The sequence below is a fragment of the Adiantum capillus-veneris genome, chromosome 11 (genome assembly GCF_014529385.1).
Source record: "Adiantum capillus-veneris isolate H3 chromosome 11, ASM1452938v2, whole genome shotgun sequence".
Lineage (NCBI taxonomy): Eukaryota > Viridiplantae > Streptophyta > Polypodiopsida > Polypodiales > Pteridaceae > Adiantum > Adiantum capillus-veneris.
The window spans coordinates 53,898,360-53,917,216 of record NC_140941.1 but is presented as its reverse complement, the minus strand read 5'-3'; the positions used below and the strand labels follow the sequence as shown (position 1 = coordinate 53,917,216).

The following is an 18,857-nucleotide window of genomic DNA, read 5'->3' as shown; positions in this document are numbered from 1 at the left end:
GAATAGTGATGTTTGTCACAACAATTCTATGTCATTTTACCTTTTCTGTGAATGAGGTTGTGGATTATGTGACATTATGGATGCTGGCATGCCTTTTCATGCTCATTAATGGGACAACTGACTACTTGACATCTATAAACAAACACATAATAAAGCCCATACTAAAGCTTTCCACAATATCAGATCAAGAGAAGATTGCATCTTTTGCATCACGACCATAAGAAACTTACGGGCCAAGGAGATCAACCATGAAAGTCTCATTCTTTAGAGTTACAATGAGGCCATACCCTATGGTCATAGTCTCAAAAGTGCATGCCTTTGCTACAATATACCAATACGGCTAAACACTAAAGCATGGTGAGTGACTAAATTTGGTTGTACACCTGGATTGCAGGTTTGCGAGAAGAAAGCATCCCAAGGAAAATAGTCGACGCCATAAGTATTTGCTCAACATCTTGTCCTCATTTCATCAAAACTAAGTGACCAACTTTATGCTCCCTAAGTTCTATTTATCTTCACATTCATAAAAATATACTCCAAAGAGGAACAGTATGTGATCTCTTCTTTGTGGCTAGTTGATGGACTAGCCTAGTAATATCTTGTAGAAAAATATACTTCACAGAGGAACATTATTCCTCTCACATGATCTCTTCTTTGTGGCTAGTTGATGGACTAGCCTAGTAATATATTGTAGAAAAAGTAATTTCCTAACCATACACTAACAAAGGCAAACCAACCTTAATATGTAATGATGATATGATAGAATGGTAAACACACAATCCCCAACTAGCTTGCGCGCCCCGCCTACCGGCGGGCCTCGCTCGCTCTTACCACCTCACTCTGTATGTGTTTGTGTGTGTGTGTGCATCTTTATACATCTCTCCATGACACACACACGATCGACACTTTCTGTCTTTGGCCCCTTTAAACTACTCATGGTACATTTAGCCCCTTTTGCGCAGAGAGAGAGAGAGAGAGAGAGAGAGAGAGAGAGAGAGAGAGAGAGAGAGAGAGAGATTACATAAAAGCACATGACTAAAGCACATTACATAAAAAAATAGTTTACATTATTGCGAAAAAGGTTGAGGAACATATCTGCATAGCACTCTCAACAGGATCAAGATATTGAGCTGGAGCTCTACAAACTTCTCTTAAATCTATTTTTTGAACCCAGCTCAAGTAAATCGTGTACTGACGAATCAACCCAAGCTCTTCCTTTAAGAGCATGAGCCTAATGTTGGGAAAGAAATAGGGATCAAGCAACTTGATGTAAATCGTGTCCAACTCTTCGTCTACATATGACCCCCAAACAGTTCTCAATCACTTCCCATGCCCATTGCCATCCCCGTTCAGCAGGTAACAAATTTTCTTCAAAGGCATCAACAATAATTTTTTTTACACTTGGAAAAATATTCACAATTTCGTGGGCCATTTAATTGGTTGCAAGAAAAGAAGGCAATATTAGTACTCAAAGCTTAAAGAAAGAGAGAGAGAGAGAGAGAGAGAGAGAGAGAGAGAGAGAGAGAGAGAGAGATGATCAACATGGCCACTTAAACACTTTAAAAAAGTATAAGCGCAATACGAACACTTCAATTACTAATTGTCATGCCAAAAAGTGTCAAGAGGTTCATTAGGTCAAAGTCTTTACAACATTCAAATTTTATTGTTTACAACGACTCATATTCTACTCTATAATTGGACGATTGAGGATTGCTCCAATATACCCCATTGATAAACTTCACAATTAATTTCAAAATTTCAAACTCTTCATCCGAAATGTAATATTTTGTGATTGTGATATATCTTTCGCCAACTGAATATCACAACCACAAACATTGACATAATAAATATCAACCATATGTAGTTCTTGTAGGACTCTCATCAATTTTATTTCGCTCAATGTTTGTGACACTTTGCATAGTGAAATGCTTAATAAATATCAACCATATGTAGTTCTTGTAGGACTCTCATCAATTTTATTTCGCTCAATATTTGTGACACTTTGAATAGTGAAATGCTTAACCGTCCACTATTTCCATACCACCCATCAGCATATGAATACACGCAATGATGCCACCAACACCATGTACCATATCCTTGACAAATGTACTCTTCCTTAACTTTCAAATATATAATCATCCTTATATGTATTGGGAGAATAGCCACTACATCATGACCCATGTTAACCTACATTAGCAATTCGCAAATCTCTCTCTCTCTCTCTCTCTCTCTCTCTCTCTCTCTCTCTCTCTCTCTCTCATTAACCTATCTAGTAGATAAAAACCCACTTCAGTAAGCCAACAATAAATAAAAAAATATGGTACTTAGCATGCATAGACAATGGATCAAAGTGTTCGATCGTTTAGAGAAGTTGAGCCTACGACACACTCTACTTGGAACTCTCAAGATCGAAGGTCCGACACATCGAACACTGCGACCGAGGCGTCGAGGTGATTCACCCAAATAATAGATTCTAAACATCCATTCATTCACTCCATAGGGACCGTATGAAAAGTTGCAATTGAGAGGCCGTTGCATACCTAACTCTCGTATAGTGATTCACATATCATCTATATCAAACTCTATGTGATATTAACCTACAACACTTCTAAAATATCGTGCTTCATATAATGCCAAGACAGATTGTCTGCAATAATATTGAAGCTTGCAATGAAAATAACAACCAACCATTCAGACATAAAAAGTAACAACACATTTAATGTCATATGGATTCAAGTTCAAGCTATACGCACCAAAGGATCTCAAAATCCTCGATAATACGAACAATATCCTCAGCATGTGCAGGACCCCTCCACAATGGAGGATCTAGAAAAAATGTAACACATGTAAACATACAAAATAAAGGCCACAAAGTTCTCATTCATGGTAAAAGTAAATAACAAAGATAAGATTTTATATTTACATACCTCTAATATAAGTAGGTACATCATTGAGGGTGTACGAAACCATGATATATCGTGCTATTCTTTATCTGCTCTAACAGCACAAATTTGGAAGTTTAAGAGGATTTGAGAGAGAGAGAGAGAGAGAGAGAGAGAGAGAGAGAGAGAGAGAGAGAGAGAGAGAGAGAGAGAGAGAGAAATGAAAGCAGTTCAAAAAACTTTGAAATTTCACAACTTCACAAAGAGACAATACAAAACAATTATTCAAAGTGTAGCCTTCGAGAGACCACATTAGGGATTCTATAAGTCCAAGGACCTAAGTTGTGTACATTTTGCAAGATACGGGGTGGTGTTTCAACTTGAGTAAATATCCTCAATCGATATGGTGTAGTGGGGTCTCCAACAACCCCCACTTGTTGTGCATTGACTGGCCTCTCGTCACTCACAAACCAAATATTAACTTGAATTTGACGATGCTCGTGGTCTGAAGAAAAGGCAACATGGCAGTATCCAAGAACTTCCATAGACATATCTCTACCTAAGTATAGCATTTCATAAACACCTACGATGATAAAACCTCGATGGGAGTGATCTCTGCAAAGGCATCCATGAATTATATAGAGCAATAAAAGCTTAAAACTACCAATATAACATATAGAAAATAAAAACTCTTACAATATAATATGAGTTGTATCAAATAAGATCACCAAAAACATAGCAGGAACTCTTCCCCTCCATTGCGGTGGATCCTTCAACAAAGTAAGTCAGTGTATAAGCCAATCTTCTCAAGAAAATAATAGGTCAATTTAATAAACTAATTCAAAAAAGATATAAATACCTCGAATGAATTCAGTGATGTGACCCACTACATAGGAGGCGCTGCGTCGAGGATCCATATGTTGGCAATACTTTGATCTAAGAGATATGAATAAAATTTAACATCATGTGTGTTTGACTTTAAGTGAGAGTCACAATGTCAATTTGAACTTATTGTTATGAGCTCGCTAGTTGTAATACTTCCTTGAATACAATGTTTGGAGTGTAGTAACACTCTGCTTGAGTGTTTTCAGTATTGACAACAATCCTCATAGAAGTTGCACTTCGTACACGTGACATTGCAACATACAACTGACCATGAGAGAAGATCGATGATGCAACATATAGACCAAGAATTCCAAGTGTTTTCCCTTGTGCTTTGTTTATAGTCATCCCAAAAGCAAGCCTGATTGGAAATTGACGACGCTTCATTTGAAATGGAAGCCCCTGATGGTTTCCAATAATAAAATCAATCCTTGGAAGAAAAACTCTCTCTCCAATATTCGATCCTGTAACTATCTCTGCCTCAATTACCTTATGATGAAATTTCTTACATATCAATCTGGTTCCGTTGCATAATCCACATCTTGGATCCAAATTTCGCAGCAACATGATAGGAGCATTTTCTTTCAAGTCTAAAGCATGAGGTGGAAAACCACCACCAAGAGTAAGGATATTAAGATATTCAATTGTGTACAAATGTGTGTTTTCCTCTGACATACAAATTGAATCTGCACTCAGATACTCTTTGCAATCCCCATGCATTCTTTGCAATGCATAGTCATTAATTAAATCCACCTCTTTATTCCGCGGAGCAAGTATTTCTCGATCTCTGAAAAAAGTTGCATGATCTTGCACATGACACAAATCTCCATACATAAAGCTTAGAAGATCTGCCAAACTATTTCCTAGAAGCATCATGTGTGAAGGTATTTTGACTCCGTCTAAGTCTCCTCCATAATCCATAACCCCATTGCAAATATCAAGCACCCAACGGGAAAACTTTGTTGAAGTGAATTTGAACCGCAATCACGTATACGCATATTTATGGTAGGCCTCAATATCTTCGTATATTTCCATATGTGAGAATGACACAATGAAGCATTTACAATGTTTGTACGACTACCTTTTGGTACAACAGGTAGTATTTGTCGAAAGTCACCTCCAAGCAAAATGACTTTTCCACCAAAGAAAGTATCTCGCTGCATAATATCTCTTAAAGTTCTGTCCATTGCTTCAAATGCATAGCGATGTGTCATGGAAGCTTCATCCCATATAAGTAAAGCTGCATTCCTTAGAAGTTCTGCAAGTTGACTATTTACCTTTATATTGCAAGTTGCTTCAGAGTGAAGCTCCAAAGGTATCTTAAACCTAGAATGAGTAGTTCTTTCATTACTCAAAAGCAAAGCTGCAATACTCGAGGATGCATATGCAAGAGCAACTCTACAACTTCCTCGCACTCGTAAAAGAAGTGCATTATATAAGTAAGTTTTTCCTGAGCCACCAGGACCATCTAGGAAAAATACCTTCCCTGAATGTGTGTCAACAGCGTGTAGCACTTGGTGGCAAGCATCTCGCTGATCCTCATTTAACGAAGTCTCCATACAATCTGCTATACTACATTGTTCATCAACGTTGAACATTGTTTCTTCAGCCATAACACCATTTTCACTTAAGGATACCATTGTTGAATCTATTGCAGGCAACATATAATCGCAAAGCCTTTGTTGCAAAAAGAATTCTATATGAAGCAAAGATTGATTTTTTGCCACATCAAATCGCAGCTTGCATCTGAAATACGCATCCTCAGGGCATAAACATAGTCCTCACAAAATTCGGTACAAAACCTGTCCCAAAGAGAAGCCGGATGAAGTGGCTCACAAAAGACTAATATGATTGCAAACAATTGTCTCAAGTGCATTCCATTTTGAAAAAAAGATGCCTCTTAGACGCAAAGTGACTATTCTTCATCATCTTGCAATAATCCTCTAGCTATACATGCCTCCTTGTATGTATCATAAATGTGACCATCATACATCCGCAAGTCTTCAAAAGACTTACATCCCTTGAAAATATTGAGAAGCATTTGTAGGTAATAAACCTCACCAGCAGTAGGGATAATATTGCACATTCTTCCAATAGAAACACCCTGTTGTCGTGGAGACCATGCCTTTCGACTTTTATTCCATACCCAACCATTTGGAAAGTCGGTATATGTGAAGCTATTTGCTTCTGGATAGTTTTGATTTGCAACAAACCATTCTGTCAAGGTAGTTTTTTTTTTTTTCTCATTATCCAGCAAATGTGATACATCATCACCATCTTGAAATGTAACCATATTTTTCAATGGAAGGTGTACTTGCAATCGTTGAATAGCTGGCCTTTCACTATGCATGTTGAAGCCAAATATTCTCCATATAGCCTCAGATACAGAAACATAACGTGCATTGAGATAACTGCTGATCTCATTAGTCGCTCCTTCAATATCTTGAAGAACAATAGTGGCTCGATCATCTCCCTCGTAGACATACTTATAAAGATATTTCACGGCAGTGACAGTTGAGCAGATCTCCACATTAATATGGGCTTGGTACCTTAGTGATAAGAGAGGGCTATAAGGTACAACCCAACGATTATCTAAATTGTAATTTTTAGATGGAACAAACCTTCCATCATCTCGTCTCATATACACAACATATCCACTCTCATTTACATTTGTAGACGTAGAAAATGTTCGTGGAAACTTGAATCTACTTCTTTCCTATTACCATATACATGTGGTAGTGATGTGTGTGAACACACTAGGACTGCCGGGGCATTTTCCCCCTCTTGAGGAGGTTTTTTCCCCCGTGCATAATAATATGCCCATCACTCTAGGGCTATCCATCTTTCCATTGCATACTAAGTAATACACTCTCTATTGTGGCCTTGAGCTTCCTTTGTCTTCTCCAAGCTGTGTGCATTTCTCTGCAACCCTAATTCCAACAATTGGTATCAGAGCAGGTTGCGTCCTCCCGGGCTCAGTCGCCTGCTGCTCCAGTACACAGGCACTTTCTCCGATTTCAGTGAGCTTTGGCGAGCGTTCATACGTCGACAAATATTTTGAGAAATCTTGAAGAGGTTGGTTTGCTCAGATTTTTGATTTGGGCTCATTTCGGCCTTCGTTTCCAATAGAGGCAGTACTGCACAGGCTATTTTGTCATTTTGTGCAGAATTTCTATCAGTGCCGTTTTTTGCATAACAGGTGCCTTATAGTCTTCTACGGTATAGCACGTGTTGTTCGCGCTCTGTTTCTCCTATTTTCGGGCAGTTTTCACATCAGGTGCAACATTTACCATGGCTGACAACAACAACATAGATGTGTTCAAGATGTTTGCTGCCGAGGACGGGTTGGATGGGGACAACTACCCTATGTGGGCTTATATGATGCAACATGTTCTTGTGTCAAAGGGCGTCTGGAACATTGTGCAGGGCATTGATGTACAACTTGGTTCTGAGGATGTAGGCGATCTTGAGGATGCTGTAGGTCTTGCTGCAAGGATCGCTGCCATTAGAGTTGTTTTGCCTACGGCAGAACAAGCTCGTTGGGATGTAAAGGATGCACATGCTTATGCATTGATTGCATTTTCTGTGAAGCGCACCATTGTTCCTCACATCCATTCTGCAAAATCTGCAAAACAGGCTTGGGATATTCTAGTAGGTCTTTATGCAAGCCGCAATGAGGCTAAAATTGCTTTGTTACGTAAAGAGCTGGAGTCGAAGATTATGCATGAGGAAGATGATATGGACACTTTCCTTGCTAGTGTCAAGGATATCAATGAGCAATTTATTTCTGGAGGTGAAGTCATTTTAGACAGTTCCCTTGTGCAGACTGTTCTTGATGCCTTACCAGATTCCTACCAGAATTTTGCTAGTACTTGGAGACTGATGACCCAAGGAAATCCTGAAGTTGTCAAGTTTGATACATTATGCACATTGCTGTTGAAAGAGTCACTTTCTAGAAAAAACAGGACTAGGCAGCGTGCAGTTGAATAGGCTTTTATTGCTTCTCAAAGAAAGGGTAGTAACAGTAATGCAACCACTTCTTATGGTTCTGCTGCGAGTGGCAAAAATTCTATTCCTAATGCTTCTGCCCCGGGGCGGTCACTTTTTAGAATGTGTATGATATCACGTGAGTTAACGGGAGAGGATTATTAAAAGACCAAAATGTATAAAAATGTATACATATAGAGGGGGCTAGGGGTTTTTTAAATAGGCTCACAGTGTAAGTATAGTATGTATATTGGGATATTATTAATTACCTCTTGAACGCACGTGATTTAGGGGTCTTTTGATAAGTGATTGCCCTGGGGCTTTTGCTGGCAGAAATTCGTCTGGAAATTCTAGTGATAAGGGCAAAAATAAGATGCGTTGCCATGATTGTAAAGCTAATGATCATTTGGTCAAGTCGTGTCCTAAGTTGAAGGCCAAAGAGGCTAAGAAGAAAGAGGGTGGTTCCACTGCAAATGCTGGTTCCACTACAAATGTAGCCATTGTTGAGTCTTCTGTGAAAGGAGACTGTAATGCTGATGTTGATGCAGAATGGGCTTTTAGCACAGAGTGCACTTACAATCCTGCTGTCCATGATACATGCTTGTGAGTTCCTGCAGATTCACATGTGTGGTATTTTGATAGTGGTGCTACAAAGCACATTACCTCACATCGTGAATTGTTTACCTCTCTCGAGTCTGTCCCTCATGGGAATTCAGTCACTTGTGCCAACAATGCCTCTTATCCAGTTCAGGGAGTTGGAAAGATTGTGCTTACTGCTGCTAATGGCAGTTCTTTCACACTTGTTGATGCACTTATGTACCTGGGATCAAGAAGAATCTCTTGTCTGTATCCGCACTTGCTAGAGTTGGACTTGTAGTCAAATTTGTGGATGACAGATGTACAATTCATGATGTCAGTTTTGGTGATGAAATTTTTGCATCTGGCCTTTTGTGCCGTGGGCTGTATAAGCTCACTTTGTATGACAAGTGTGGACAAAATTTTGCAAATGTTGTTGCAGATTCAAGGGCTATTTCAGATGCAAAACTTTGGCATGCACGTTTTGGTCATCTGAATTTTGCTAGTTTGCTGCGTTTACAGAAATTTGATATGGTTGTTTCTTTGCCACCTCTTGAAGCACCTGTCAAACATGTTTGTGAAGGTTGTATTTTGGGTAAGATGCAACGTTCTAAGTTTCCAAAGGATGGTTCAGTTCGGGCCACATGCAGGTTGCAGCTTGTGCATAGTGAAGGGGAGTAAGCCCAAAGCTTTGCTGAAAGCTTCAAGCTTCTCACGAGACAATGCCTTTGTGAAAAGATCTGCAAGGTTGTCCTGTGTTGGCACATAAGCCAAGCTGATCTCTCCTACTGAGAGACTCTCCCTGACATAGTGGTAATGCACCTCAATGTGCTTTGTGCGAGCATGAAAAATTGGGCTCCTCGCAACTGCCAATGCGCTCTGACTGTCAGTGTAGATAGTGTTGGCAGTGTCCTGTCCAACACCCAAATCAGCCATAAGGCATCTGAGCCATACACACTCAACTGTTGCTGTGAAGACTGCCCTGTACTCAGCCTCACAACTCGAAGTGGCCACAGTAGGTTGCTTCTTGCTCAACCATGATATACATGAACTGCCAAGCATGAAACAAAAACCACTTGTGGACACTCGCATGTCAAAACAACCAACCGACTCTGAGTCCGAAAAAGCATGTAAGTGTGGCGGCAATGATCCCCCCTAGGGATAAAACAAGCCAAGATGTAAAGTGCCACTAGGGTAGCGGAAAATTGTCTTGACAGCCTACCAATACTTAGACCCTGGGCTATGCATGAATTTGCTGACTTGTGAGACTACAAACTGAATATCTGGCCTCATGTTGCATACATAAATGAGGCAACCAACAGCAGTTTGGTAAAGAGTGACATCAGCAGGATCGCAAGCATCATGTAGACTCAACTTCAAACCTGTTTCCATGGAAGTGGCAATAGGTTTGCAATCCTCAAGTCCAAACTTACATAGGAATGTCTCTATGTAACTTTCCTAACACAAGGCAATACCACCATCACACTGCTTAAACTGTATGCCCAAATAATGATGCAACAACCCCAAATCTTTCATCTTGAAAGTAGCATTCTAATCAGCCCTAAATTCAGCAAGATGTCTCTCATTTGGTCCAGTGATGAGCAAATCATCGACATAAAGAACCACAATGAGAAGTACATCACCCTCACGCCTCGTTTAACCAAATGAGTGTCAGCTTTCTCATACCAAGTATGAGGAGATTGCTTCAACCCATACAAAGCCTTTTTACATTTGTACACTTTGTCCTCTTGTCCTTTTATGACAAAACCGCGAGGCTACGTTACATAAACTTCCTCAAATATATAACCATTCAAGAAAGCAGTAACAATGTCTGATTGATGTACATCCCAACCAAAATGAGCTGCCAATGCACATAGAAAACGCACAGTAGTCATACGACAAGTGGTAGCAAAATTCTCTTCATAATCTATGCTTTTTGTTGTGCATAACCCTTTGCAACAAGTCGAGCCTTATGGCGATCGATCTCACCATCCGGCTTGCATTTCGACTTGTAAACCCACTTCGTACCAATGGCCTTTTTGCCAGGAGGCAAATCACATAAAGTCCATGTATCATTTTCTATAAGTGCATCATATTCTGATTGCATGGTAGCCATCCAATTTTTTGAGTTCTATGCTTCATCAAAAGACAGAGGCTCCTCAACATCATGTAAACTAGACACAGCCAAAGCATAACAATCTGATGCATAAGATGCATGGTGAGAGCCTGAACAAGTATGACTAGACAAAGGTGCATCCAATTTACTGTCACGCAAAGTGTGCACCAGCCATTTTGGCATACCTCTAGCCTCCTCATTTTCAGCCCTTTCCTCATCAAGTACATCATGTACATCTGCATCAGTAATAGGCTGATTTGTAACATTTTCAGAAACCCCCATAGGCTGTACATTTGCCTCATTGGAACTTACATTCGTATTTCAACCACTGAAAAGAGGCAACAAAGTGTCATAAATGTCCTGTGAGCTTACATTATTGTCTCTAGTGCATGACAGCAAAGGCTGAACAGAATCTTCCACAAACACTACATCCCGTGAAATCAGAATGCGTTTTGTTTGCGGATGATACAACCTGTAACCTTTGCTTTTAGCACTATAACCAACAAAAATACATTTGACAGCCTTATCATCCAATTTTCTGCACTGCACTTGTGGCACCAAAGCATATGCCAAACAGTCAAAAACACACATGTACTCAATAGAAGGCTTTCTATCATGCCATGCTTCATATGGAGTAATAGACTGCAAAGCTTTCATACGACACCTGTTAAGTACATAAGTGGCACATATGATGGCCTCAACCCAAAAAGAATGCGGCAAAGCTTGACTTTTGACCATACATTATGCCATTTTCGTAAGTGACCTATTTTTCCTCTCAGCAACACCATTTTGCTGAGGTGTATAAGGCACTGTACATTGGTGTTTTATCCCACGACTAGCCAAAAATGCATTAAATTCATGAGACATATACTCCCCCCCTCGATCGGAACGGAGGGTGCCCATAGTACATTTCGAGACATTTTCAGCCATAGCCAAAAAATGTTTGAAGCACATAAAAACTTCGGACTTCTCTTTAAGAGAAAATACTGTGGACTGATCATGTCAGGGCATGAAACTTCCCTTTACTCATGTGCCAGCTCTCGTTCACCGCATCACTCCATGGGGGATTTGTTACCATATACATGTGGTAGTGATGTGTGTGAACACAGTAGGACCGCCGGGGCATTTTTTCCCTCTTTAGGAGGTTTTTCCCCCCGTGCATTATATATACGCCCATCACTCTAGGGCTATCCATCTTTCCATTGCACACTAAGTAATACACTCTCTATTGTGTGCCTTGAGCTTCCTTCGTCTTCTCCAAGTTGTGTGCGTTTCTCTGCAACCCTAATTCCAACATTTCCATCAACCATACATGGAGAACTTGGGTTCAGAGGGCCACATGGCCCATGAACATTACAATGAATCACTACATCAAATAATTCTGGAAACACATTCTTGTCAGGGAGCTCTGCACAAACCAACTTGTCATAGTGTAATGTATCTATGGGTTTATATTCGGATGCAAGTATCAACAATATATGAGCATGAGGAAGACCTCTCTTCTGAAACTCAATTACTGAAACATGTCCAATCACCTCCCCAAATACGGCTTGCTTGATAAGTAAATGCATCATATCTTGGAACTTCCGATAAAACACTCGTATAGTCAGATCAGGACGATCAACAACACTTTGTCCATGTAGTACTGCATCATCTATTTCCTTCCATCGTGGATTACATGTGAATGTGATAAAGAGATCCGGTTTACCCCTACTACGAGCAATTGCTATTGCATCTTGAAATAGTTGGCACATATATATTGGAACTCCAACAAAAGATGAAGGCAAAACAATTCTACGGCCAACATTTTGACCTTCAGCCCTCTCTAAGCCATCTCTAGCCTCAACCATGTCAACCAATCCTTGGTACACTTCACCACGAAGTGTTTTTTGGTTATTTCGCATCCACAAAAGCCGTGACTCCTCTAGAGTACTATAAGCATCCACGACATACTGTTGTAATAGCCTACCCCCTCGAAGAAGACACTCCACGGTATCATCTCTTATTTGTAAGCAAAAGACATAATATTTCTTTTGAATCATTTTTTTTCTATTGGTAGTTTGTAAATAAAGATGCTACCCATCCTCTCCACTTGGAAATCATAAAACATACAATAAGGACATGTAAGCTCGATGCATGCTGGAGATTCTTTTCAAGTCCCCGTGTCAAAAATTCTGTCCAATGTCGCGGTAAGCTAATATTTCTATCATCCCCTGGTCCTGGCATAATTGCAGCAACCTCCAAACCCCTTGGAGCAAGATATTGCCAACCATCACAATGATGCTCTGCAATAACCATCCTTATATTGGGTACAATAGCATCTCCAGACAAAGAAGCAGTAAATCGTAAAGCATTTGCAGAGGGATTTACTCTATGCATCATCAATTGTAAACACTCTAGAATACTACGATCTAAATTTGAAACATGATGCAATCTGTTGCTCAACTCATGTTCAGTATCAAAAAAATATAATTGTGCAAAGCGTGGAACTTCATTTTGTCCTTCAACAGGCGCTAAAGAACCAATGCTATGATAGACAGAGCCATGAACCTTAAAAGTGTATATACCTCTCCCACCATAATTGATAGTCTCATCGATATGGGCACCAAGAGACACAAATGCCAATGCATTATTATATCCCTGAATGTTTTATAAGAACTTCCTTTTTCTTGTTGTGGTGGAGCTCATCAAATCTTTCAATTCATTTGGTGGCTCATTCAAAGGAAGTAATCGAATTCTTCCATCAGAGCAACAATATTTACCCACAAATATTTGGATAGTCTTTCCTTCATCCTTCCATGCCTTTGCCTTACATTTGGAGCAAACAAAATCTAAGCTTCCTAAGTTGTGCAACACACACTTTTTGGATAGAACTGGTGCCATAGACTTGTGGTGTAAAAGGAGAGACGTTGGATATTCAAAGCGGATGGACAAACAATGCTTTTCTACTTTAGAATAGTTTCCCTCTACTATGTTCATTGTTGTCCCAACATTCATGTCTTCAGAGTTTCCTTCATGTACATCATGCATGATCTGCCTTTCATTGCACTCCAATAAAGTTCCAATAGTACTTTGTAGGTCATGCCTTGTTCTCTCTCGTGCTATTTGGCGCCTTGCCTTTCACGAATCATCACACAATTGACTACGTCGTGCATGACTAGGTGATAATACGTGGTCCAAATACCATCTATGAAATCAAGTGCAATAATATATATCCTTGCTATAATTTTGATCAGTCACTAAAAGGACATTCTTATCCATAATAGACAATCAATATAAAAAGGAACATCTAATTATATCCTCTAACCTACATACATTTGACACATTGATAGTGACTCAATTAAAAAATACAATTTGATGAAGATACAACATAACATTACATATTTCTACCATAAGTAGGACTAAATACATTCAACACATTGATAGTGACTCAATCAAAAAGTACAGTTTGATGAAGATACAACATAGCATTACATATTTCTACCATTAGTAGGATTAATAGGATTAGGTCGTTGAGAAACTTGATGCTGCTTTGGTTGAACTAATCTAGCCAAAGCACTTAATTTATTTGAGGTAGCTCGGATATCTGAAAGTCTTGAACCTTGAACCTTTGTCAAAGCACCGAGCTTGTTGACGATACTTCTCAATCTAGGTACGATTTGTCATAGATTATTGTCTTGCATTCGTCCTTTTGATTCACGTTGACTCTGCGAAGCTTCTTTTCGAAGATTCTCAATAGATGCCAATATCATCTTTTGAGAATCCTCAACTTTGAAAAGTTTCTCTCTCATGTATGCCTCACTCTCTAGTCTCTGCAAGTTTGATGCTTTTGTCTCTTCTCGCAATTTCCATAGTATCCCACTTTCAATCTCCAATGCAGAGCTTAAAGTTTCAACCACATCCAAGACATTGGTTTGCATTGTCTCCATCCTATTGCAGGAGGCTTTGATCTCTAGCAAGGTTTCAATAATTTGCTTCTTTGAATTCCACTCGACATTTTGAGCTGCTCTCTTTGCCGCATGCACATTTCGAATACGAAGAGATGAAAGTATCTCCTGTTCATTAACGGATGTACTATTCCTCTCGACATTTCGAGCTGCTCTCTTTGCTGCACGCACATTGCGAATAGTAGGAAGAGATGACAATATCTCCTCTTCACCCGCTGATGCACTTATAGCTATCCTAGAAGATATCAAGCCATTGGTTGCAATAGCCAATGGAATGGCACAACTAATCTCCATTTTACTGTACACAAAAAACTACAGTGGTTGCAAAGAGAAATGTGACAACCAAAGAGAAGGTCTGAATGCTTGTAAATTAAAAAATAACCCTCGTAGAATATTCACTTTTTAAGTGCTTTCTATTTTAGATTTAAAAAAATACATGAATCCCCATCTACATGAATCACTTTTGTTCAGTAGATAAAAGTTTTGCCCAATACATGATCAACCCCATCTACATTTGAAAATGGGAAAAGAGCGTTTAGCACTGGGACACTTGAAAATAGGCTCCTTACGATTATCTATCTTATCAGATCCTACAATGCTCTTTAGCGCATTAATTTTGCTATAAACTTCAGATATGGAATAACCTAACTCAGAATCAAGGTAGAGTGCATCTGAGTATCCCATATTTACTCGAATCTGCAAAAGGCGTAGGTTGCGAAACCATTGACTGGGATCATTCTGGATTTTGACTGGGACCATTGCTGAGTAATTCTTTTTAGTGTAACAGGGTAGCATCTCCGAGCAATTGTAGCTGGATTATGTAATTGAGTGTTTGTCTTTTCTCTCTATTGGATGCTTTAGTTGAGAAAAATCAAAACTTGTTCTTGTTTGGTCTATGCCTTCAGTTGAGAAAAATCAAAATTTATTCTTGTTTGGTGTATGCCTTTGAAAACGCAACACCTTTGACTGTAAGGAATAGTGGCCACATTCACAAACTTGATGTAGTGTGCCCCGGCATGATGTTTGTGATGAAGGATAGAGCTCTATTGCTAGGGGCTCGCAATGCAAGACTGTGTGCATAGGGTATACAAGCATGATATGCAATCTAGCTAGCTGCATCTTTTACTGTACTTTTGAGAGAGAGAGAGAGAAAGAGAGAGAGAGAGAGAGAGAGAGAGAGAGAGAGAGAGAGAGAGAGAGAGAGAGAGAGAGAGAGAGAGAGAGAGAGAGAGAGAGAGAGAGAATATTAAGGTTTTTAAAAGGCCATGTGGCCTATGAGACAAAACCCATACATCCAATGAAGGGAATCTCGTAGATACAATGGATGAAATATCTTATTTGGGACAACATAAAAGTAAGCTTAAATCTAAAGGCTGAAATGAGCTACCTTTCTAAAAGTTGCATCCATAGTTCAAACATACAAGGTGTCATTGAAATATCCTCTCTAAGGTGTCTCCCTCATGGAAGATGTAGGTCTGTGTGATTGAGGTGTCATGGCATCTGCTTTTGATGGCACTCAATGATCACTCTAATTTGTCTTTGATGTGGGCATCTGAGTCTCCTCTTGATGGCTGTGGTTGTCTTGCTTGGGTGAGGTGCTACTTTGGGGTGGAGAGAGTATTAGCCTCCGGTAGAGGCAAAAGATAACCAGCCTACAAGGTGGCGGTGTCGTCTGAATGACATAAGATGCAACAAAAAGTGTCTCCATTGTTATGTCTCAAGTATCGCGGATGGATGTGTGCGGTGTGCATGGTATGAAATCACAAAAAATTGAGGGAGGTACATGATGGTGAAGGTGTTGTAGAGTTATGGCATGGATTTTTGATGCAAGCTATGGCTTTAGAAGCCATTGATTGTGGCACATTACGAACAAAAAAAGGTCTTCTCAATTGCAGGGTTTATTCTTTTACAAAGCTAAAACAGCCAAGCAAAGACAGGCTAGCTACAAATTTGTTGACTTCAATACACACACACACACCCACACCCACACCCACATAATATACAGTTTACCATTAAGTTCTAGAAATCAAAAGCCTCCATCTGATACCAAAGTCACAATCTATAGGATGTACTATTGACACAATAATGCACATCTTAAGGACAACTTTATTATCATTTGTGAATATACCAAAAAAGGAATAATATTTAATGCCCTTGAAATAAGGAGGTGGAAACTACAAAATATACTGATGTTCAAAAATCAAGCGCATGGAGAGATTTGGTTCTATGTTTGGACTTGGACCAATAACACAATTCATTCTTTGAGATGTCTCTTTGTGTCCTTAGACCACACATCGATGGACTCCATTCTTGATTTGTCATGTGATTACTCTCCCCCATATGAAGCATATCTTTGGACTCTTCAAATTAGATGATTAGGTGTTAGCCGCCTGGCTCATGTTCATTAAACAACTTAATCAGATTACTAGAATTGGTGTACTCCTCTAAGTTGCTTCAAAATGTATGATCCAGGGGATTTTCCATGTTTAAACAACATAATGGGATTACCAGAATTGGCTCTCTCTTATGAGATTGCTTCAGATGCATGATCCAAGGGATTTTCCTCCCCTCCTTATCCCTATCTTGTGGATTTCAAGGCTTGGTGCTTCTCACATGGACTTGACTTCCACCTTCTCCATGTTCACAAGGGCCTCAATTTACCCATGTAAAGAAGCATCCTCATAGCTTTCTCATCCCCCTTAGTCTCTTTTCACAACATCCTAATTTGCTTCTATCTTGGATACGAGGTATTGAGTTCAAAACTTACCAGATAGATCTTCAAAAGTTTCCAATGACGTTAGAAACTTCTCTTCTTCTTCCTCCTCTTCTCTCTCTCTCTCTCTCTCTCTCTCTCTCTCTCTCTCTCTCTCTCTCTCTCTCTCTCTCTCTCTCTCTCTCTCTCTCTCTTTCCCCCCACAACAATAATCAATTCCCTCTTCTTTGTAAACCAACCCTGTATGTTTTGTAGCCCGACTTGATGTCAATGATTATTGCAATAGAACTAAAGTTTTGTTTCAATTTATCCAAAATTTTTTGTACATGTTAGTCTTGGTGTGGGGATAGGGGCTCAACATGGCTTAACACCGAAATTGTTTGAGCAAACATCTTGTGAGAGGCTCCCCATGGCTCTCACAAGGTGTTTCCTCAAGTAATTTTGATGTTAAGCTTTAGGGGGTTGTGTGGTGACTCACTGACATAGGTTGCCTTGTAGCCACAACCTTTGCTTGGGTGGCTTGGAACTAAACCTCTTACACATCCACTTAATCGGTTCCTAGCACCTTCTCACACACAAGTGTGATGGTCTTGACAATGGTATCGCCGGTTGACAAAAGCTTGGTCTAAAGGGGGTCTAGAGTATAGTCCAGAGGGAGCTTGGCCTTTGTGCCCATTGCACTCACACACTCATCATCCATGCACAAGCCAAAGGCTTTATTATAGTCATGCAACAAAAAGAACTCCTTATCCACTACAAAGATGACAAAAATGGTTGATCGCTACTTCTAGGATGGTGTTGTCTGACCGTGGCTCCTCATCCTTTGGAGTGAAATGATGTTACCATAGTCTCCACCACCCCTTGGAGCCCCCTAGGGTACATCAAACGAAGCACCTTCCCTCTCTAGAGGGTTCCAAGGACACCCTTGGGCTCCTTGTTGTCCTTGCTAATGCCATCAATTTGCGGGTGTGACAAGCATTGAGCTCCTCCATCTTCTTGTGCTTAGTGTCCCCAAGGAAGAGGGTAAAGCGTGTTGAAAGGCGCTTATAGAGGTTATTGATACGGTCATGGTTGGCGTGTGTGCAAACAGACACCAAAGGTAGCAAAGATGAGAAGTGAAAACGAGATAGTGAGGTTGCCACTTTTGTATCCCTTTCCCATAAAGGGATAACCTTCTAATATGACAAAAAGAAGGGGCCAAATTTGGACGAGATGCCAAATACGGAAGGTATGGCACACAACTACATGCATGGATGGTAAAAGCCTCACAATGATGTCAAGATCTTGCAAGGAAAAAATTACTTTGGCATTTCAAAAAGTTGTATGCAAGACAACCATTGTTAAATGACACTTCACGTTAGACTCTCAAAATGTTTCAATAAGATTGTTATGTCATTTACATGGTGGGAATGTGCTCGTGTACATAGGGTAACAAAATTATGGTAGTGATAGCACAAGTCCATCCACCCCCCAACCCTCTTGGACCTTCATGCTTGCCTCGATTCTCTTTCTCATCAAAACAAGTTTCATTTATAATGAGCAAATGAACGTAAAACTTGTTAAACAAAAGATGGTTATGAAGACTATCTTGCCTTGTGGCCTTCGAGTTGAGAATGAGCACGGTGAAGGTCTCAAAGCCCATAATGTGTAGATGTTATCGCATCTTGTCGAGGGTCCAATGCTTGTTGACTTGGACAACCCCCAACACATCATTTTGCATTGTCAATGTAACTTCAAAGGGAGGAGCGTCTCCC

General features: G+C 39.9%; 1 protein-coding gene across 1 annotated transcript; it reads right to left on the bottom strand.

The window, feature by feature from the left end:
• Positions 1 to 3,896: 3,896 nt before the first annotated feature.
• Positions 3,897 to 13,473, bottom strand: LOC147447247 (uncharacterized). The gene is made up of 5 exons (XM_086523595.1): positions 13,393 to 13,473; positions 12,556 to 13,083; positions 11,801 to 12,473; positions 4,846 to 5,412; positions 3,897 to 4,432 (listed from the first exon to the last, which is right to left on the bottom strand). Exons 1-5 carry the CDS (start codon positions 13,471 to 13,473, stop codon positions 3,897 to 3,899), a joined length of 2,385 nt encoding a protein of 794 aa, XP_086379721.1.
• Between the last annotated feature and the right edge of the window lie 5,384 nt (positions 13,474 to 18,857).

Excerpts from the sequence above, each read along its gene's own strand:
- LOC147447247 (XM_086523595.1), bottom strand. The coding sequence starts at position 13,473 with ATGCATGATGTACATGAAGGAAACTCTGAAGACATGAATGTTGGGACA. Across the intron at positions 13,084-13,392 it reads TAGAGGGAAACTATTCTAAA|GGATATAATAATGCATTGGC; the intron begins GTAGAAAAGCAT and ends TAAAACATTCAG. Across the intron at positions 5,413-11,800 it reads ATTTGATGTAGTGATTCATT|ATTCAACAATGGTATCCTTA; the intron begins GTAATGTTCATG and ends TGCCTGCAATAG.